At 43.9% G+C, this 23,105-nt stretch overlaps 1 protein-coding gene across 8 annotated transcripts in view; it reads right to left on the bottom strand.

Annotated features, from left to right (window-relative positions):
• Window positions 1-23,105, bottom strand: part of ZNF10 (zinc finger protein 10) — a 63,365-nt gene that overhangs the window by 5,261 nt on the left and 34,999 nt on the right. For 4 of the 8 annotated variants that reach the window (XM_081286739.1, XM_081286738.1, XM_081286733.1 and 1 more), the window contains one exon: window positions 22,067-22,166. In XM_081286739.1, coding sequence (XP_081142865.1) covers window positions 22,067-22,166 — 100 coding nt within the window. Of the gene's footprint in view, window positions 1-13,580; window positions 14,088-20,097; window positions 21,711-22,066; window positions 22,167-23,105 lie in introns of those variants that run through there. The other 4 variants (XM_081286737.1, XM_081286735.1, XM_081286734.1 and 1 more) reach the window with 4 other exon arrangements.

Raw genomic sequence — 23,105 nt, 5'->3', positions numbered from 1 at the left:
AAGGAATGCCTGTTTTGTGTTCAATTTCCCATTGGGTGCAGAACCGTTGAACTGTTTGGCTTATATATGCAGGTCCATTGTCTGTTTTGAGACAACGTGGACTGCCCATGCAAGAGAAAGCTTTTAAGAGATGTCCAATAACATCTTTGGCCTTTTCCCCAGTGTGTAATGTAACAAAGATATAGCCAAAGTATGTATCAATAGAAACATGTACAAAAGACAGCTTACCAAAACTAGGGAAGTGGGTAACATCAGTTTGTCAGATATCATTTGGTTGTAAGCCTCTAGGATTAACACCCAAACTGGGAAAATGAAGAAATGGAGCACATACTGGGCACAGGGAGACAATTTGTAAAGCTTGATCACGCGAGCATCCTGTGCGGAAGCGTAAAGATTGTGAATTTAGATGGAATTTAGCATGGAGTTGTGAGGCCTCATCATACTTGGTTATAGTGTATACTAGGCCCATATTATGAGTGGCAGCATCTGCTTTAGCATTATCCTCCGCCAGAGGCCCAGGGAGCTCTGAGTGTCCTTGGATATGTCCAATGAATAAAGGATCTCGTCTAGCCCAAACAAGGAGCTGAACTGTTTGTAATTGTTCCATAATAGTAGATTGCCTGCCAATATAAGGGGCTGTTTCAATAACTAAGGCTAAATTGGCAACATAGAGATTATCAGTATACACATTAAGTGGGATGGAATTGTATGGTTTAAGGGCCATAATTAGAGCCTGAACTTCTGATCTTTGGGCAGACAGTTTAGGAACAGGGTGTCGAATTACGTGAGATCCATCAAAAGCAACAGCAAACCCCCCTTTTGCTCCGTCTGTATAAACAGTCTGAGCTCCCGGGATAGGTTCCCCTTTAATAATTTTAGGAAAAATAATAGGACATTGTTTAAGGCCTCCTAGAAGTTTATGTCGGGGAAAGTAAGTATCAATTTGACCTTTGAAATTACAAAGAAAAAGACACCAAAAATCATGTTCTTGTTGTAATTTTAAAATCATATCCTGGGTATAAGGTTGAATGAGAATGTCAAAAGTTTTTCCAAACAATGCATCACCCAAATATTTGGCTTTCCAGATCAGATTTATCACTAGTTTATAAAAGGGAGTTATCACCCGAGAGTTAGAAGCAGGTAAATGGACCCAATAGATGGGACCTGTTTGCCAAAACACTCCAGTAGGAGTTAATTTTGAAGGCAGGATTATAAATGATAGGGGTATAGAATAATCTATCTGGGTAACCTGCATCTCTTGTAAGGCTGTTTCCATTAACCTGAGTGCCTTCAAGGCTTTTGGAGTAGGTTTTCACAGGGAGGTGGGTGAGGGGTCTCCTCTCAAAAGGTCATACAGGGGTTTAAGTTAGTAGTTCAATATACTTAATGTTTAATCAACAATGCGAATTTATTTACTAAAATTAATCTTTATCTGAAACAGTAAGAATTATTAGGCAATAAGGATCTTTCTTTAAAGAAATAAACTCACATTTTAATAGGTGCTTGTCATGTCAAAATATGGACAAAATTTTAGCTCACATTAGTATAGTTAAATGAGGAAAATAAACTGAAATACCCTTAAATTAATTATAGTCAGTTTAGTATATGAAAATCTCCCCTTGGTTTTTTGTTGTTTGTTTTTTTTTTTTTTTTTTTTTTTTTTTTCGTTCTAACCTTTTATATCATCTGGTTAGATAACAATATAAAAATCTTTTTTACTTAGGGAAATGAATATAAAGACCTTATTTTACCCAAAGATGATTTCTTTCTTCTTCTTAGGATCCATGTGTGCTTTGTCTTTGTTGGAACATCTTGTTCTTTAAAAAAAAATACACTTTGGAACAATTTCTGAAAACCTTAGGATCTATAAACAAATTATTATACTTTGATAAGAAATATCAATGAAAATATAGTTAAAACCCTTAGATATTTTGTAGAAATAATTATAATAATTTATCATCTTATGAGTTTAAACAGTAACTTTGAGAAGGAGAAACTACGTGATTGCATTTTCACTTAAAAGCAAATTTACAGTAAACACATTTATCTCAAATATCTGTAACTGAAAAGGCAGAGTATCTGATAAATGTAAATATAAAACATAAATTATGGGTTTCCTGTTGAAGAAAAACAATTAGGCAAATATATATTAATTAATCAATTAGGCATGTGCTAATTAATTTATAGATTAACAAATATAGGTGATGTAAATATCTAAAAAAATATATATTAAGAATAAGAACTTAACTTATAATTGTATTAACTTTATGTAACCACGTGGTCTTAAAATATTTGGATCCATGTTAATTTATTTTTAACTAGGAGTGCACTCTTCTATGTGACGTCACTTGATGTAACTGAAATAAGATCCTTGAGTATACATTTTTATTTTTATGGTTAGCAATGAGAAGAAGGATTTTTTGGTCATCACAGGAATTTTGCCGGCTTGTTCCTGTGGCGAGCAAATGTATCCTCATAACTTCCAAAATTAAAAGTAAAATATAAAGAAGCATATTTAATATCTCTCATCAATAGAACATTATTTAGTAACACAACTATAAAGAAAAGGTCAGATTATTTAACTTAGAACTAATTTAAATTTAGGACTGTAACATAGAAACACGTGGAAATAAATTTTGTCTGAAAAAGATATCTTTTGTTAGCATTGATAGGCAGGCATGTTTCAAAAATATAGGCTCTGAGTAGCTCCGGTAGAAATCTGAAACACAGCAAAACAGGTCAGTGGCTGGAAGGCGGGACTAGAAGTCCTGTCTGAGTGACTGTGGAAGAACCAATCGGTAGCCCCCAAAAGTGTGGGAGGTGGGACCAGGAAGCCGCTCTTCTGGCTAGGCACCCCATGGTTACCATGGTGATGCAAGCAACATGGAGTCCGCTGCTCATTTTGGAGGCAAAAGTTCCCCAAGGTTTCCTAGCCGATTGCATTTTGTTTGATTTTGTCTGCATTTTTCCCCGCCTGGCCAAGATCTTACTGCGGTAGCAGCTTGTTCTGTCTCTGGACCGCCCCGTACACTCTGGCTTCCGGGGCCCGGGGTGGGCCCCTGTTCCCGTTTCCCGGCTGCAGTGGGCGTCCCTGAGCATCAATCTTGGAATTACGCTCGCTGCTGTAGCTATCTGAGCATAGACCCCAGGACCATAATTAATTTGCTGATTTATGATAGCATATTGTCCTGAGCCTGTTAAAATTTCAAGGTTACACTGTGGGAAGCCGGCGTCCTGATTGACTCAGGCTAGCTCACGACACCTCTCTTGATTTTCACTTTTCCACAACAACAACAACAACAACAAAAAAAAAAATCCCTCCGGACAATACAGCCCTGCAAAGTTGTTGCCAGTCACTAGGTGTCAGCTGATTGGCAGAGAAAAACTCGAAGAGAGTCAATGTAAAGGGGGCATGGGGTCTGTAATTAGTAATTGCCTCCTTTAGTTGTTTAATGTCCTTAAAGGCTAAAGAAACATACACTCTGGCCGGCTGTCCATCGGCATCCAGGTTTTCAATTACTGGAAAAGTTTGGGATATCTTAGGCTGCCACTGAACACCCCCCCTGCCTTCTGGGGTTGTCCTCGTTCCAATCGGGGTTATAAGGAGGGAGCGCAACAGGGATCGGGGCCGTAGATGCTTTAAATCTTGACTTCTTCATTCGACCCTCCAGTTCCTCTATCTCCCTTTCCAGTTCCTCCTCCTGCCAGCTGTTACCATGGAGCCCAGTTAGTAACTCCCTTATCTTAGAAATGTACTCAGCACTGTGAAGCCCAGCTCAAGGCCAGAGGCCTTGTTACATATTTGTGTGAAAAACTAGTAAGGGAGTGTCTAGCGCCTGGAGTGCTGATCTTTTCAGACAGTAGCCAAATAAAACAGGACACAGCAACAAAAGAAACACAGAAAACAAAAGTGAAAGTACACAGTGCAGCTGCAATAAAATATGAGGCTCTCTCTTTCTTAGTAGAGGAGCTGATTCCGCTTTGGTCGCGGGTCCCACTAACCGGGACTATCAGGTCCCGCCCACCGGGACTATCGGGTCCCACTCACCGGGACTGTCGGGTCCCACCCACGGGACTGTCGGGTCCCACTCACCGGGACTATGGGGTCCCACTTACCGGGACTGTTCAGTGCACCACCTCTGACGACTTGCAAGTTTTGATTTTCCCGGGTCTCGGCACCACTTGTCGCGACCCCCTTGCCCGCAAGGAAGACGCAACACCGGGAATCTTCTTACAGCTGTTTATTCAGGCTCTGCAGAGTTCTTCCTCTCCCGGAAGCCCCTCCCAGCCTTAATAAAGTATCCGAACACCCAATGTGAAGCTGCCACGTGGAGCTTTCTCATAGGGTGTCAAAGAACCAAGTGCCAACTCTCCCAAAGAAGGAGTTGTTTGTCACAGACCACAACGAGGCCGGCGCCATCTTGTAATGGCGACCGGTCTGAAGAAACGGCTCACCACAGTTAATGTTTAATGAAAACCCCCCTGTAGGAAAAACAGTCAAGGAAGTTTTTGAGAAATTAAATTAAAATCTAGAGAAGAAGAATTAATGATAAGAAGACAGATTAGCACTTAGTACTGGGCAACTTGTTCTTATTCCTGTGCACAATGGTTTGTGCTCTTGCTCTTGTTTGATTAAAATTAGTAGCCTCTCTTTTCAAGTTAACCACTTGCAATAACCGTGGCGCCGATTCTAGTCAGTAAGTCAAGAAAGAATAGTCAAGGTATAGGCCAATAGTCTGGGACATTTTTAACTATTATTAAAAGCTAACTAAGCAGAAACAGCTCAAAGCAAAACACGAACTGAAAATAAAAATGCTTGCTTATGCATAAGCCAAGATTCATTCTTCTTATCTAATTGTAGCTATGTAATATTTCGTTACTTTGAATGATTCCTGTTTTGTAACCACAAAGTACTGTGAGTCTGCCAAAATGAAAAGTATATATGGTTAACTTCACAAGTAAAGATTGAGATTCAGCATCTTCACTTTTGTGTCTGTGTTGTTTCTCCACCCCCTTTCGCCAACTCCTCACCATCCATTCATCTCCTGAGAACCCCTGTTGGAGGTGGACTCCGACAGAAGGGGGCTGACAAAGTAGATCAAAGGTAAAGAACTTGCCTAGCATCTGGGAGGCCCTGGGTTCAATCTACAGTACTATCACCCCCTGCCAAGAGTGCTTTGACCTTACACTATATATATGTTGATTAGCATACTGACATTGTAAAGCTCTCTTTATCTAAGTCCTCTACACATCTTAAATTGAATGCAATTTTATCCTTTTATTTCAATGGCAAGTAACATAACTTCTTTCATATACTTTCTGAATAAATACCATCTGCAAAGAGTAAATCTATTGATTTCAAACAGATTTCATACCATCTTGGTATGAAACCCAAGATCCTGGTGGTTCCCCACAAGCTGTTTTGTCCCATCACAGCAGAGCATCTTAACCAAGTCTACGCCACCGTCTCCACTGCCCCAAATTCCATTTCTGTACCCAACTGTGCTCCCCCCCCCCGTTCACACTTTCATCACCCTCCCCACCTATCATGCACACACACCTGCATTCTTCTCTAGAAATATTACTAGAAACACCACCATCCATCACCACTAAATGCAATTTAGGATTCCATGACCACTGTGGTTTAAATGTTTGTGTTCCTCCAAGTTTCATGGTGAAACTTAATCCTTACTGAGGTGGACTAAGAGGTGAAGCCTTCTGGGAAAGGATCAGGTCACAAGAGCTCTGCCCTCATGAGTGGGACTAATGCCCTGTAAGAGAGCCTTCAGAAAGCTGCCTGCCCTTCCACCTCTCCTGCCAGGCAAGGGCACATGCAGCCCTTTCTACCATCTGCACCACATGAGGACACATTAAGGCTGCACCACCTTGGAAGTAGGGAACAGCCCTCAGCAGACACTGAAATGCTGGCACCAGGATCTTGGTCTTTCCAGCCTCTAGAATCATGACAAAATTTATTTCTGTTCTCTATAAATTACCCAGTCTGAGGCATTTTGCTATAACAGCACAATGGACCAAGATAATGATCTAATATTACTTGATCTCCCTGGGGCAGCTCAGGGCAGCAACCATTTTTTCAGGCTTCCCTTTCTTTAACACTGGAACACAAGTCTCTCCTTATTCTCTCATACTTCTCTTGGGCTCTGTCTCATCTCCACCACTCTTTCCTTGACTTCCCTTGCTATTGCCCTAAGCACTGTTCTCCCTGAGCAATCAGTGGAACTTTCTCTTGAGATGCACACCTACCCACCAGCAACTGCCACCAGAAATCTAAACACCCCTCCCAAGAAAAACCAAGAGTCTTCCCTTCCACCTGGTCTGGTGCAACCATAAACGCAGGCCCACAGACCAGAGCTCCAGCCTCCTTCCTGGCCTTCTGACTCTCTGTCCACCAATACTCAGCTACTTATCAAATGCAGTACCTTGTGCCCCTACCTCCTCTTCTCAAAACCACTAGTTTATTTAGTGTTCTCTTGCCAGTTGCAGACTCTTCCATTTAAAAATCCTCTGTGTGAAAAGCCTAGGTGCTTCTGAGCAGCCTGTGTCCCTGAGATCTGTGGTGCCTGGAGGTTCCTCCAGAAATCACAGGGTCACCAAGGAAGACAAACATGATCTCAGTGACCTTTGAGGATGTGGCTGTGAACTTCACCTAGGAGGAATGGGCTTTTTTGGATCTTTCCCAAAAGAACCTTTACAGAGATGTGATGCTGGAAGTCCTCAGAAACCTGGCTTTATAGAAAACAAATGGGATGAAGAGAACATTGAAGATGAGATTGAAAGTTCTGAGAGTATTCTAAGGTACATCACATCTTACTCTGGACAAAAATGCTACAAGCATGAGGAATGTGAAGAGAAGCCACGTGAATTTAAACAGTACAGGCAATCCCTGGATTCTCTCAAAAGTGTTCACATACAAATGTTAACACAAACTGTAGATGGACCATATGAAAGTACAGTACGTGGGAAAGTCTTCAGTTGTCCCAGTGACATTCAAAGGCATGAAGACACTCATACTGGGTGGCAACCCTATGAATATCAACAATGTGATGAAGCCTCTTCTACTCCCACAGGTGTTCAAAGACACATGAGAACACACAGTGGAGGTCAACGTTTTCAATGTGAGGTACATGGGAAAGCCTTTCATTTCTCCTCTTTTATTTAGAAGACATGAAAGAACTCATTCTGGAGAGAAACTGTAAATGTAAACAAGGTGGTCAAACCTTTATTTCACACACAAGTCTTCAAATGTACAGGATCACACACACAGGGAATGCACGTTCCAAATGTAAGGCATGTGGGAAAGACAGTGCTTATCCCAGTTTACTTAGAATACATCAGAGAACACATACTGGAGAGAAGCCCTATGAATGTAAGCAGTGTGAAAAAGCTTTTGGTAGTTCCAATGACCTTAACAGACATGGAAGAACACAGACTGGAGAGAAGCCCTATGAATGTAAGCAGTGTGGAAAAGCCTTTACTCAGTCCTATGGCCTTCACTCACATGAAAAACTTCATACTGGAGAAAAACCCTATGAATGTAAACAGTGTGGCAATGCATTTGCTAGTTCCACCAGCCTTCACAAACATGGAAGAGTACATATTGGGGAGAAGCCCTATGAATGTAAGCAGTGTGGCAAAGCCTTTGCTACATCCAGTCTCCTTTACTCACATGAAAAAACTTATACTGGAGAAAAGCCCTATGAATGTAAGCAGTGCAGCAAAGCCTTTGCTAGATCCAGTGACCTTCAGATTCATGGAAGAACACATACTGGAGAGAAGCCCTATGAGTGTAAGCAATGTGGCAAAGCCTTTGCTACATCCACTAACCTTTGGATTCATGGAAGAATGCATACTGGAGAGAAACCCTGAGTGTAAGCAGTATGAAAAGCCTTCACTAGGTCCTCTGGCCTTCAGTCACATGAAAAAAACTTATACTGGAGAAAAACCCCATGAATGTAAGCAATGTGGCAACGCCTTTGCTACATCCAGTTCCCTTCAGATTCATGGAAGAGCACATACTGGAGAGAAGCCTTATGAATGTAAGCAGTGTGGAAAGCTTTTGCTACTTCCAGTCACCTTCACATTCATGGAAGAATGCATACTGGAGAGAAGCCCTATGAATGTAAGCAGTGTGACAAAGCCTTTGCTAGATCCAATGACCTTCAGATTCATGGAAAAATCCATACTGGAGAGAAGTCCTATGAGTGTAAGCAGTGTGGAAAAGCATTCACTCAGCCCTCTAGCCTTCACTCACATGAAAAAATTCATACTGGATAGAAGCCCTATGAGTGTAAGCTTTGTAGCAAAGCCCTTCCTAGTTCCGGTGACCTTCAAAGACATGGAAGAACACATACCAGAGAGAAGCTCTATGATTGTAAATAATGTGGAAAAGCCTTTGTTACATCTGCTCAGTTTCACTTATATGAAGGAACCCACAGAGCAGAAAAATCATACTCATGAAAACAATTGGCAAATTCTTCTGTTAATAATGTTTCACTCATTAACATGTAGTAAATTTTCTGGAGAAAAATTCTTTGAATGTGAAATGTGGTAAATCAATATTTCTTGTCAAATTCAAAGAGAAGAAAGTACTAATGTTGGGAGTCGCCCCAGCTCCAAAGACTAACTTCCCCATCCCCAAAAAAGAGCCATCCAATGGTGAGCCCTGCTAGCTCACATGATCCTGCCATCCAATGGTGAGCCCCACTGGCTCACATGATCCTGCTGTCCAATGGTGAGCCCTGCTGGCTCACATGATCCTTACCCACCAATCAGACTAGCCCTGCTGGCTCACATGATCCTTACCCACCAATCAGAAACCACCCCAGCCAACTGTCAAACCATTCAACCATTAAAATGTCATAACTGTCAAACGGCCCCCAGCTCTATAAATATGCAGAGCTGTTCCTCAATAAACGGGCATTTTCTCAGACGGAAAGCCTTTATCGTTCTTTCAGTACTCACATGTCTGAATCAATCAATCAATCAATCTACCTATCTATTGTACTGGGGATTTAGTCTGGCGTTCCCCTATCACAGAGCCACATCCCTTTTCCTTTTTATTTTGAGACAGAAACTTGCAGAGTTCCTTAGTGTCTTTCTAAGTTGCTGATTCTGGCTTCACATTTGTGATCCTTCTGCCTCAGCTCTCTGAGTCTCTGGGATTAAGGACATACACCACCACATCTAACTGAATAATGCTTTAAATGGAAAAAAAAAAATTAGAAAATCATTCCATTTTCCCCGGTGCCTTCAAAGCTATTTCACTCACACTGGAAAACAAATTCTCAGAATGTGAAGGATTGGATACATCCTGTCAGCTTCCCATCCCACCCCTGCTTTTCTTCTCATATATGAAAATAATTATGGAGAGAAGCCCTGAGAATGTGAGAAATGTGGGAAGTCTTCTAATTTTCCCACTTTTTTCTTAGGACTGGGAAGATTCTTCTTGAAAGATTCATGTCAAATTGAATAAACTGTATGCAAGTAAGAAATACAAAGGGCTTAGGTGTTCCAGTTTTGTTTAGTTGTATGAAAGGACTCATACTGTATAAAATCTTGTGGATAAGCCATGTGGGGCAGTATGCATCTTTCACGGTTTCCTCTAAAGACTTAAAAGGATTCATATCATGGAAAACCTTTCTGCTCTTTAAACAATGTGGTGACACTTTCACCTTTCCAGGTTCATTTTGAGTATCATGGGAGAACTCACTCTGGAGAAAAGCCTTGTATAAAAAATGTCATGAGATTTTCAGTTGTTTTACACTTACTCATCAAACTTGAGGGAATTTTTTACTTTATTCTCTTTTGCTTGTTTTGGTACCAGGAATTAAGGCCAGAGACACTTAACCACTGAGTCATGTAGAGAATCAGATGTGACTGCATTACTATTACTGTCCTTGATGGAGTTTGCCTGCAAACGGGATATTCTGTCAAGGCATAGATAGGTAACAGCGGACATGCTTGAACGAGGTGTCTGCTATCCTTGGGAGGGCCTGCTCAAAAACGAGAAGCTCCTTCAAGGTTTAGATAAGGTAACAGCGGACATGCTTGAAAACAAGGTGTCTGCTGTCCTTGGGAGGACTTGCCTGCAAACGGGATGTTCTGCCAAGTGGGTTAGGAGGGCGCTGAGAAAAATTTTATTATCTGTTCTTAACAAGAGCAGAGCTCAGCATACTCCAGGCCGAGAGTAAATTAGCCATGAGAAGCAGGTCACTTCTGATTAGAAAGTAAAACTTGTGTGTGCTATGTTTAATTAGCTGAAAGATCTGATTTATTGACGTTGGAAGGCTGCCTTCTTTGTTCACAATACTATAAAAAGATTGCTTGTACACAATAAAGGACTTTTTTTTTCTGCTGCTGCTTTGCTTGCTCTGCTTCTTCTTTCTTTTCCCATGCTGACCTGCATGTGAATTACTGCAACAGAGTCACATCCCAGTTCTTTTTAATTTTTTTTTCAAATATTTAAACATGGTCTCACTGAATTGCTTAGGTCCTCACTGTGTTGCTGAGGTTGAGTTGGGAACTTATGATTCCCTTCTTCAGCCTGCTTTTTCACTGGAATTAGTCATGCAATCTCTTCAGCAAAGAACCTTTCTTGTCTATTCAGGGGTAATGAAAATGCACCCTGGAGTGGATGTAGGGACTGTTTCAGCATGAAGATGTGAACGCAACATGTTTCTCTTGATTAAATATCTCTTCTTGTTAGATTTAATTTTTCTGTATTTTAAATTTTTTGCATCTGTAGCCATCTCTCACAAATTATGACATAATCTTATATATACTGTGCCTGTATGTGTGTGCAAAATTTAGTGTGTAGTATAATTTTGTACATAGAAGTGTGTTATAGAATAGTACACAAGATTCATTGGTAAAATGTATCAATCCTTATTTGCAGCATTTTAATTTTTTTTAGAGTTTTCATTTCCCTACTTCCCTTGAGTACATTTTCTCTCATATTGTTCTTTTTTTTTTTTCACTAAAGTTCTTACCAAATAAATTATATAACTCTAGTCTCATAATTAAAAAACTTTTTCCAGGTCAAAAAAAAAAAAAAATCCTCTGAGAAACTCTACAATGCAATCTACCTCCCCTACAGGATGAAAGCCAACTAACTTCTTAATGGGGTTCACAAAGTCCTCTATGATGTGTTCCCAACCTATGGCTCTGGCTTCTTTTTTTTTTTTCCTTTTAAGACAGCATCTTGTTAAATTGCGAAGGCTGGCCTCCAACTTGTAATGCTCCTGCCTCTGCTTCCCAGGCGTACACCACCACATCCGGCCTCACTTCTTAAAACACACTTCCACCACCACCATTAAGCCCCAAAATTCTTCATTCCAGCAATCCTAAAGAGCCCAAATTTCACCAACACAGCAGCTCATCTGAAGCTTCTCAAATGTGTACACGTGGCTCCCTTCACTAACTGGCGGTCAGTCCTCGTCCAGCACATTCACCTTCCCAAACTCCATTCACAAACCTCTTTTCCGCTGGGCTGATGGTGCATGCCTGTCATCCCCACTACAGGTGCGGATGAGGCAGGAGGACTGCAAGTTGGAGGCCAGTCTGGGCAACTCAGCGAGACCTTGCTTGAAATGAGAAATGAAAATGGAAAGAGGCAATGGGTGGGAAGCCCGACGCCACCACAGGGAAACACGACAGCTCCGCAGCTCTGCAGCTCTGCAGCACGCCCACACTGACCCGCCGCCGGCTCCCCACCGAGCCTGCAGACCCCCGCACCCTGTCTCCCTACTCGGCACCTGCCGCGGGACCACAAACCCAGGACAATCGGACGAGTTAACTGACAAGTGCCCAAGACGCAGTGACCCCCAGCAGGACAAGCTGGAGGGCAATGATCATCCGCCAACTAGAGGCTTGGCGGGCAGGAAGCGGACTGCAGGAGAGCAGCCTGACGGCCGGCAGCGCTCCCTCCTCGCAGGCCCGGCAGCCTTCCCGGGATGAGCGGAAGCCCCACTCACCCAGACGGCGGCCGTGCGGATCCTACCGGCCACGCCCAGGAGGCCGTGGGGCAGGGGTACCCGCTCCGGTCCGCAAGCCGCACAACAGCCGCCGGCCCTGGGAGCCCAAGACCGCACAGGGGTCCGGCCGCCAGCGACAGGCCCCGCCCTGCCCCCGCGGACGCACGGGAAGTGCGTCATGCGGCCCAGCGCGCGGGGAACTACAACTCCCGTAGGCCTCTGCGCGGGGCCGCACGTGGGATGCCGGGAGCCTCAGCGGCTACCCCCTGCGATCGCAGGGGTTCCTGACATCCCGCTACTTGTCCCCGTTAGTGACGTTCTGTTGGACGAAAAAGAGAAAGACGGCCAGCGGCCGCAGTCGGCGAGTTTGGGGAGCGTCGGTCTTCCCGGAGGAAACACCTGGAGGGCCGAGAAGCCGCTGGCCAGCCTCGGTCTCAAAACGCCTGGTCTGAATAGACTTCTTTTCCTCCCAGCCCGGTCCCCGAATTTTAACAGAGCGAAGAGTGGGCTTCTCTCGGCTTCAAAACCCTGTGGGTGGGCCCGGCGCGGGGCAAGTGCTCTACCATGAAACTACACCACAGCCCCATTGGCTCTGGAGGCTGAGACAGAACGACCACTTGGAAACTAGTCTCAGCAATTTAGAGAGGCCCAATCTCAAAAAGTAAAAGGGCTGGGATGTCAGTGGTTGAGGCACCCCTGGGTTCAATCCCCAGTACAAAAAATTTTTAAAAAATTAAAAACCATATACGTTAACTTTTCTTCTTTATTACACTAAAATCCATTATCTACCTTGCACTTCGGATTCTTCTATCATTTATTTTGTAACGTCATGCATTAGCCATTTGGGAAGTACCAGCTGAGTTGACATATTTCACTAAACAATAAAATCATCATCATCAATATCATTGATCTTAAGTATCATGAAACTGAAATTCACAATGGTAGATATAAGTTTCCTGAAATTACATTTTTCGACTTTTTTTTTTTTTTTTTTTTTTTTTTTGCCGTGCTGAGGCTCAAACCCAAGGCCTCAAGCATGCCAGGCAAGTGCTCTACCATGAAGCTACACCGCAGCCCCAGAAAACTAATTTTATATTGTCAAAACAATACTAGCATTCTTTTCCTTAAAGTGACAAGTTCAATTGGTTGATTTAGGGGGAAAAAAATGTCAAAGTCTGTGGCCTTTTAATGCAAACTTCAGTTCCCAACCGAGGTTAACAGTGCAGGTGATTTTACTTGGACAACCCCAGAACTTCAGTACACAACATAGAATGTTCACTGCAATCATAAGAAGGTATGCACTCAAGTGCTGGAATAAAATGAATTTTTACTGCTTCCTTAGGGACATTGTGAAGAGAAACTAGCCATTTTTTTTCCTGACATGCAGTTTTACCCTCCACTGTTTTTGCATTATCTGGGCAAAGGTTCACAACATAAGTAACAGCTTACATTTGGGAATGTCAGTGACCACTGTGAAATTCTAACCCCAATGTAGAACCACACATTATCTAATTGTGGTCTCTCTACCATCTCCTTTGGGAATGTTTCACGAACCCATTCTCCACTTTAGCCCCAGGGATGTCATGGCATCCTGTGAGGTGAACGGTGGTTCTGATTTTTTGTCATATTGCTGAGGATGTTTGTTACGCTGCTGAGAAGTTTGTCACCTGGTTAAGATGTGTTGGTCAGCATCATTGCCTTAAAGTTACTCATTTTCTCCGTGACTAATTAACGTGTCATAGTGAGGTAGCTGAGACTGTGTAAGTACCTCATTCCTCACTGAGCATGGAGACTTGGAATAACCTGATGCTGGCTGGTTCTTCACTTCATACCCACAGCCCCAAATCCTGCATTCTAAAAAAGACGAAAGCACTTCTCAGCTCAGTGTCCTGTCCATGATTTTCTTGTAAATTTGCAGTTCTTCAAGTCTGATGAAAACAAGAGTCCAATGTTATGGTGGACAGCCCTTGGATGTCAACGTTAACGTCAAGCTGAGCCTCTTAAGGCTCTAAAGTCCTGAATGTGGCATCCCTGTCCCGGCACACAGCAGGAAGCTTCATGAGGTGGTCTCTGCCTGGACTCATCCAAATAAGGCTGCAGAGAATCCAATAGTTCCAATTGTAGTCAATCAAGAGCATTTAATTTGTCTCTACTGTGCTCCTTCTGCAGACAGGCCCTGCACCTCCACCCCACTCCTGCCACACATCCCAACAACCCTTCTCCCTGCCACCTTATTTAAATTGTAGCAAAAAACACAGGACAAAGATTTACCACCTTAATGTTTCTTAAATATACAATTACTGGTATTAAATGATCTAACCAAGCAGTCCAAAATTTCTGCCCTTAGTCTTGCCTTTATGGTCCATTTTTTTTTTTCCTGAGTCTATAACCACAAATTCAGGTAACAAGCAGGGAACACTAAGAATGCACACAGATACAAAAACATTTAAAATCTGAACACAGAACATGGTTCTGCCCTGGCAGCTGCCTTGGGAATGGAGACAGGTTGAGGGAGGGAGAAGCACCTGCTCTCTGCCAGAATCCCTGCTGCAGCCTGAGATCAGACTTGGGAGAGGATCCCAGGGTTCTGGTAACTAAACTGCTAGAGACTTCAGAAGACACTGGTGCCGTATCTGAATCATCCTGAGACTAGGATCTTTTGCCTCCGCCGGGCTGCACAGTGCACAGTGCACAGTGCATGGGCGAGTGCTAGAAATACATCAATTTGTCATGTACCGGTAATGTCAGTAACTGAGGATGCCCGGGCCTTGTAGGGCTCAGGGGCAAAGGCCTGCCCAGCATGCAGGAAGCCATGGGTTCCTTCCCCAGCACCATAAAAACAGACTTCTCTTTGCTTTCCCTCTGTCCAGCATGATGGCCAGCCCTTCAGATGCAGAGGCAAGGAGCAGCAGAAGAGATGCAGACACCAGCCCGGGACATGTGGTGTGGCACCTAGCTCCTCTGCTTCTGGTCACAACCCCAGAAGAGTCACTGAACTCAGAAAGCAAAGCTGTCATGGACACTAAAGGAGGCAGCATGTGACTCAAGACGCACACAAACCATGCAGGATGCTTTCTTCACCTGGAGATGGCGTTCTAAAACACATCTGCCCACAGTACAATAGGGACAGGGCAGTTGGAGTCTGGGTAAGCGTGCCTCTGGGGAGAGCAGTAACCATGAGGGCAGCCTGCACTCAGTTCTGTCTCAGAACAGGTAACTCCAACACCACCCAACTATGGACCAGGGACTACCTTATCACATCTCTGCCACAAGTTTGCTAGTTTTTTTGCTTTTCAAATTTATTTTATTTATATTTTTTAATGATACCAGGGATTAAACCCAGGAGCACTCAACCAGAAAGCTACATCCTGAGCCCTTTTTATTTTGAGACAGGGCCTCACTAAGTTGCTGAAGCAGGTCTTGAACTTGCAATACTTTGGCTTCAGCCTGCCAAGCCACTGGGATTACAGGTGTGCACCTCTGTGCCTGGCTTGCTAGTCTTCAAATGAAGCTTTCACATTTCCAATCTTGGTGAATTTGGCCAAATTACTTAAAATTTCCAAACCCTAATTACCTCAAAGTTTCCAAACCCTGTAGAACGGGGTTGGAGGGGTAATGTTAATTCTTTATAGGATTGATTTAAATATGCAGTTACCTGATCATGAAAGGGCCTGGCACATTGCTGCCTCATGTTATGCTATCCCTGGAGCTGCCAAAATCAGCACCTATCATATAACTACAACCTTCAGTAGCAGCTGCAGATCTCCTCCTTGCCCTGCAAACCCTGGTTTTCTACACATTTTAAAAATCAATTTTATTGCTGGGCACAGAGGTGCACGCCTGTAATCCCAGCAGCTTTGGAGGCTGAGGCAGGAGGATCCAGAGTTCAAAGCCAGCCTCAGTAAAAGCTAGGTGTTAAGCAACTCAGTGAGACCCTGTCTCTAAATAAAATACAAAAAGGGCTGGGGGTGTGGCTCGGTGGTCCAGTGCCCAGGAGTTCAATCTCTGGTACACCCCCAAAAGCAATTTTATTGAGGTAAAACTTACATATAACAGACTGGACCCATTTAAAGGTGTTGTTCCATGAGTTTGACAAATGAACAGTGGGAACCAACAGGGCCAAGAGAAGATGGCTCTAGCGATTCCCAGGTCAAGCTGACCAGTCCCTCCTCACCCAGCCAGACAACCCCTGACAGGTCTGGATCTGCTTTCTGAGACCCAGGTTCCATCTGTGGAACTTAACAATGCAGTCCCATGGTCTGTGCTGTTTCTCACTCCCTGTACTAGACTTACCCTCCTGCTGGCTGTGTCCCCAGCCAGGTGTTATCAGAATTCCATTATATTCAACACCATTTGCTCATTCACTCACACATCCTTATGTCTGTGTCTATTCCTGTTTCAGCTACTGTGAACAGTGCTACACATTCATCTACATGTTCCTGAAGGGACATATTTTCAATTCCCTTGGGGAAATACAGTGGACTTGATGGTCATACAGTTAACTGTTTAATATTTCGAGAACCTGCCAAACTAGTTTCCAAGCAGATGAGCCATTTTACAGCCCACCAGCAATGTCAGTTCTAACCCCCCCGCCCTCTACCCCCCACTTCGTCTGGTTCTCCTTGGCCATGACACTGGATGTGAAGTACTAGCTCCTCCTGGTTTTGATTTTCATTTCCCTATGCTGAGCATTTTGTCATGTGTCTACTGACCACTCATGTATTCATTTGTGACGCATGTGAAAATATTCTGCAGTTTCTAATTGGATTGTTAAAACGTTATTCTCCTTTGGGTACAACAGAGAAACTCAAAGGAAAGAAGAAAACAATACAGGTGGCATATATTGGGAGTAGCAGGTGAACACTCTGTACTCATCTTCATAACTGTCACAATCTCGACCCTTGGCCTCAGCTGCCCAAAGAGCTGGTGGGAAGGCCATATCAGAGAAGACATTACATATGCTCATAAAGAAATCTTACAGCCAAACAGGCCCCCCTTCCTCACCAAACTCAAATTCCTATGGAGTGAACAAATATTAAATCATATTTGAAAATCTGAGCAAGCTTGAAACTGAGGTCAAATAGCTATTGAACTTAAGGAAATGACTAAAAGACTCCTCTCTGGCCCAGTCTGGTGAAATGCTTCAGGCATAGGTAAAAATGAGAGCGACCAGGTATTGGGGGTGGGGGTTGGGGGGTGCAGTGTTAAACAGGGTACATACAGAACCCAAGAACTAACAACCAGGTCCAGGAGAATCTGAGACCATAGGAGAAAGGGCCAGGCATTCTGCGCTCATCAAGGCTCCTGGCCTGATGAGCCTGTGCAGAGCTGTGCTGCTGCTGTGGGAAGGCATCCACCTCTGCTTCCCACTAAGTGGGCAGAAAGGACGGCCAGCTCAGGCCTCAGTCTCCAGCAGGAGGCCTCCTTTCCTGGCTGGCCCTCTCGTCTCCTGCATGTGCATTCCTGCCAGCTTGGTTTCTGCTTTCTGGGAGAGCCAGCACACCTGCACCTGAGAGCTCACCAGTTGGCAGTTCTGGAGGCCTGGTACTCGGCTTTGGCTGCCATCTCTGAAGACCAACTGCAGTCACCCAAGTGGTTTCCAGCCTCAAGTCCTCTTGTTTGGGCATCATATCAACTCTGGCTCCTGTGACCACCTGCCACACTTCATCTTCCCCTATGGTCTCAGAATTCATTTTCCCAAATAATTTGTTTATTGTTGGTAAAGAGAAATTAAGGTGTAAACAGCCTTAGTATATTCAGTCATTGCTTCAATCAATGGATATGTGGTTTTAGAGAGAAAGGGGGAGGTGCTGTCACCAGAGACCCAGCCCTCATTAATGCTTCATTACTAGAGAATGAGGCTCCAATTTCTGAGCATTAGGAACTGCACACAAGGTCACATCAAACACAGCCACCACCATTTTCTTCTACTTTTTTTTTTTTTTTTTTGGCCATGGTATTGTCATTTCTGAAAAAAAAGCATTTCCTAGAATTAACTGCGATGGGAACACACTGTCTGCACCCAGAGGTCCTTCTCAACCCCACTCTGGACCCTCCAGTTGATGGAACATGGCTGTCAGGCAAAAAAAAACAGCCCAAGAGACAAGTCAATTGGGTTGTTTTCTTAAGTTATAGGGCTCTTTACATTTGGGATAGAAGTCTTTGTCAGATGTACGTATTGTGACATACTCATGGGTCAGCTTTGTATATTATTTTCTATTCAGCATCCAATTACTTGCATTATGTTAAAAAAATTCACTGTTAGATTTTTTCTCACTCATTTAGCACTTACTAACTGTTCAGAGCAGTCATTTCCAAGTGGAGAGGTTCTCACTCCAGCTCTCCACTGACCTGTGGGCAGCACGACTTCCTGTTCCCAAGATCTCACAGCAGAACTTGCCTGCTGCCACCAACACAAGTGAGATTGTAGACACCAGATATTGAGGATGAAGGTGGTCAGCAGGATGCCAAAAACTGCTCCCATCAATGCGCCCCTGCTCAGTCTCCACCTTCCATAGGTTTTTGACGGTCTTGCAGTTCTGGGGATTAAACCCAGGGTTGCCTTACCATGGAGCTACACCCAGCCCTTTTAATTCTGAGACAAAGTCTAAGTTGTAAGGCTGGCCTCAAATGTTCAATCCTCCTGCCTCCAGAGTCTCTGGGATTACAGGCATGTGCCACAACACCCAGTGCATTTGTAAATTTTTTTTTAAATATTTTTTTGTTATACATAGACCCAATATCTTTATTTTGTTTATTTTTATGTGGTGCTGAGGATCGAACCCAGGGTCTTTCACATGCGAGGCGAGCGTTCCACCACTGAGCCACAACCCCAGCCCCATTTGTAAATTTTTTTGTACTAAGGATTGAACCCACAGGTACTTAACCACTGAACTACCTTCCCAACCCTTTTTTTATATTTTTATTTAGAGAAAGGGTCTCACTGAATTGCTAAGCACCTTGCTAAGTTCCCAGTCCTTCTGCCTCAGCCTCCCCAGCAGCTAGGATTGGTGTGTGCCACCACACCAAGCCTAATCAGTACTTTTTAAAGAGCTAGTTATTTCCATTCTGGGGATGAAATCCAGGGCTTCATGCATGCTAGGAACTGAACCCAGCTCTACCTGAACTACATCCCCAGCCCTTTTTTAAATTTTTGAGAGAGGGCCTTGCTAAATTGCCCAGCCTGGCCTTGAACTTGTGATCCTCCTCCTCCAGTCTCATGAGTTGCTGGGATTACATGGTGTGCCACTGTGCCTGGCTGTTCTCTCTTTTTTTTTTTTTTTTTTTAGTTTTCTTCTATGTAAAACTTGTGCTTTTGGTGCTGAGAAATCTTCCCCTACACTATTATCATAAGTATTTTTCCTAGATACCTTCACTGTCAGCTTTCATATTCAGCTCTGTGATGCATTCCAAGTTACTTCTTCTATGTACCTTGAAGTAAGGGGAGTCTTTCTCTGCCCCCATGCAAATACCTAGTTATTTCAGCAGCATTCATTGAAAACTCTTTCCTACACCAAATTATTTGGACACTTTATTCAAAACTGGAGAATCTAGGTGTAGACTTGTTTCTAGACTTTGCGTCTTACTGACTTACTTACATACCCAGGCTGATGCCAAAAATACACAGTACTACTAACATAGTTCTGTGATAAAGCTGTGAAATCAGATAGTGCAGCCCTCATATTTGGGGGTTTTGTTGTTGTTCACTCATTTTGGCAGGACTATCTTGAACCAGGTTTCTGCAAGTGCTAGGCAGCACTCCACTCTACGTCTGCAGCCTCCTTTCATTTTCAAACAGGGTCTCCAAAATTGCTCAAGCTGGTCTTGAATCAATTTTTTTCTTCTTCAGAAATTCTTTTGTTTTTCTAGGCCCTTCTCATTGCCATTTAAATTTTTGATTACTTTTTCAATTTCCATATGAATGCCTCTAAATCTAAAAAGACTAATCTGTGGAGCACCACCACACTGAGCTTCCAAACCTTGGCTATGGCAGGGACACTCTTCTTTTATGTGGTGCTAGGACTGAGCCCAGGCCCTGCATGGCTAGGCAGGTGCTTCATAGGAGGGCAGCTGGCTCGTGCCCCTGCACTTCCCATGCTCACCGGCTACCTGCCATCTTCTGGCAGCATCCCTCACTAACTGCAGACTGCACCTGCTCCCTGGGCCCCCTAACACTGCATGCCTCTGCTGTGGTACGTGGACTGAGAGCCGGCTTCCTTTCCTGTGGCCTTGATCAAGTTCCTCATCAAGATTACTCGCAAACATGAGTTTCTGAAGAGAAAAAAAAAATTATATCACTGAGGGGACTGTTTTCCTGATTCTAAAACTAGCTTATGTTCCTCAAGGAGACTTTGTCAAGAATAGAAAAGTAAATTTAAAAGTAGAATGAAAGAAAGAAGAGCAAACTCCAGTTCTCCCAGCAGGAAGGTAAACTTTCCACACACTGGTCGGTCTGGGTGGCACCGTCTGCTGTCTAAGGAGGCGTTCACTTAAGCAGCTGTGCTCACTCCATGCTGACCCTGCTCGAGCTTTCTTCACAGTGTGTGGCAGCACTGACATTTTCCGATGCTGTCAGACTTCTGGTACATGACGTGCCACACCATGGCTATGCCATGTACGACTGTTCTGCTATTGGGCACTTTTTATTATTTTGCAAATGATGCACTGTTGTAAGCAACACTTCAGCTAGACACCTGTCAGGTGCTGTCAGCAGAACTACCCACAGCCCTCACAAATGCACCTACCAGGTGTGGCTTGCATGTCATGTCAGTCCACACAACAGCCCTCTGAAGCAGGTATTAGTAGTATCCTCCTTGAAAGGTTGAGGAACACCAGCCACAGGTATCAGAAAACCCGAGGCCCACTTAAAGGGCTATCTGACATTCCTGTGAAGAACTACAGCCGTAATGAAAACCGTGGACAGGAGCACACTGCATGTGAACAGCATGGGGAAATGAGCAGCCCTGGATCTGACTGGCTCTGCTACCACTGATGTTCTCCCCACTTTATCACAAAGCACAAGTTATGAGGGGCTGTACTCCTTTAAAAGACTCCAATTCCAGCCACCATCCTAGTTGTTCCCAGGACAGATCACAACCTACTTGTCTCTGCAATGTTATCATTCAGCCATCTGAGCATCACCTGTGCTATAAAATAGCAAACCATGGTCAGTCCCCACTGCTGAGAAGCACACAGCGACACTGAAGCCAAGGCAACTGTTGCCTGGGAGCAGCACTGCAATAGGAAAATGTGTGTCACAGTAAACTGCAGATGTACTCACGGAGGTGGCAGCAAGGGGAGGTTTTTAAAGGCAAAAACAAGGACACCATGTACTTTGAAAGATGACTGGCCATAACCATGAACAGCAAGGTGACGTCACTCCAAGGATGAACACAGCCTCTGGGCAGGCATCCCCGTGAAGGGCCATCTGTGTGAAGCCTCGTGGCCTCTGAGTGCACGTGTGGCTCTCTGAGCATCTTATCAAAGTCACTACCAGGCAATCATGCATGATAGCTCTTCCTTCACGATCTCGTGGCTTTATTTTTTTATTAGGGTTGATGCAAGCTACTTCACTTTGATTTTGACACTTTTCACAACACACAAAGATTCATTTATAGAATGAAACAGAAAATTAAAGCAGATCCTATTCCTGAATCTTTTTTGGGTAATGGACTTACCAGAGAATCTGAAGATTGGGGTCTTCCCCCTAGAAGACCTCTGTACCAACAAAACAATTTTGCATACAATATTAAAAGCTGTTACTGATCCTCAGGAATTAAACCATAATCCCAGTAATTGTCAGTAACTTTCACAGGTAAATTCTGACTTAGGCAAAAGGGAAAAGCATGTGTGAGTGGAACTCTATGGCCCCAGAAAATTTAGAATCAATAGGAACCTTGGTCAGCAGGTGGTTGTCAGGCTCCTGAGAACCCAGGAAGCAACAAGCACATGTAAATTAGGTGACAAGTAACATTCAGTGGGGGAATATATTAACAATCACGGTAATGGTGACAAAGAACTTGGCACACATGAGGCCCTCTTCTAAGCTGTCACACTCACTCTCAAACACTCACCTCGATGATCCAAAGTACATGCTCCCCTCATCTCCAGCTTGCTGGGAGGCTGTCTGCACTTCAGGCAGAGAGAAGCCAAGCAGATGCCCACGAACACCAGCTAGTCAGGGAAAGAGGTGGGATTTCACCCTGGGCATTCCAGCTGGAGTACATGCCCTCAGGCAATAAGTCTCCTCTACAAAGGAAAAGGATTCAGCAGTGCTGGGTTGTCTGGTGCACACATGTGCTCTGAATATTGCCCACGTTCCTGCTCCTGATCCAATGGTGACCCTCCCTTAAGTATCCAAATGCCCAACGATCCTCTAAGTCTCCACATCCAGAGAACTGCTGCATTTTAAAAATGCTTAGGAACGTTCAGCACCTTTTTGCAAAGAATGGAACTCTAAGGCCCCAAACAATTTAGAATCAATAGGAACCTTGGCCAGCAGGTGGTCCTCAAGCTTCCTGGATACTGAAGAAACTAGATGTCCTTTCTGAGCACTTTAAGATGTCTTAACAATCATTTCAGCAACACTGAATAGACTATAAAGCTCAAATCCCATAAACTAACACGTCAGTTTTTCCCATTTACCGAGACTTTCTCATCTTTCCACTGAATTCTTGCCCTTGTGGAACTGTATTTAAAAATGAGTTATCACCAGTAGTATAAATGTGTTCTTTACTGTTTGACATGAGAGGCATTTTCCTTGCTGCTAACCAAAGTGTGGCCTAGCCAAGACGTCAACCTCAGAAGTGCCACTGAGCAGCACCTGGCCAAGGGAGTGCGTCTTGCCAGCTTGATGCAGCAGCCCAGCTGTTCTCGTTCTCAGCAAGCCACTCCCCACACAGGTACCCTCGTCTCTTTTCCTTCTGAGGACAGCAATGAGGCTGGATCATCCCCAACCACCACCCTCACAGCTCCTCCTCAGGCTAGCACTTTCAGTTGGTCAATAATGCTTCAGAAAATTGGACTTGTGTACTGAAATGAAATTAGTGGATTTTTCCTACTCCAGGACCTTTTTAGGGGGGTACTGGGTATGGAACCTAGGAATGCTCTGCT

Source organism: Spermophilus citellus (assembly GCF_964194105.1).
Source record: "Spermophilus citellus genome assembly, chromosome: 3".
NCBI lineage: Eukaryota > Metazoa > Chordata > Mammalia > Rodentia > Sciuridae > Spermophilus > Spermophilus citellus.
Note: the sequence above shows the minus strand (reverse complement) of the source record. Positions and strands in the feature narration are given on the sequence as shown.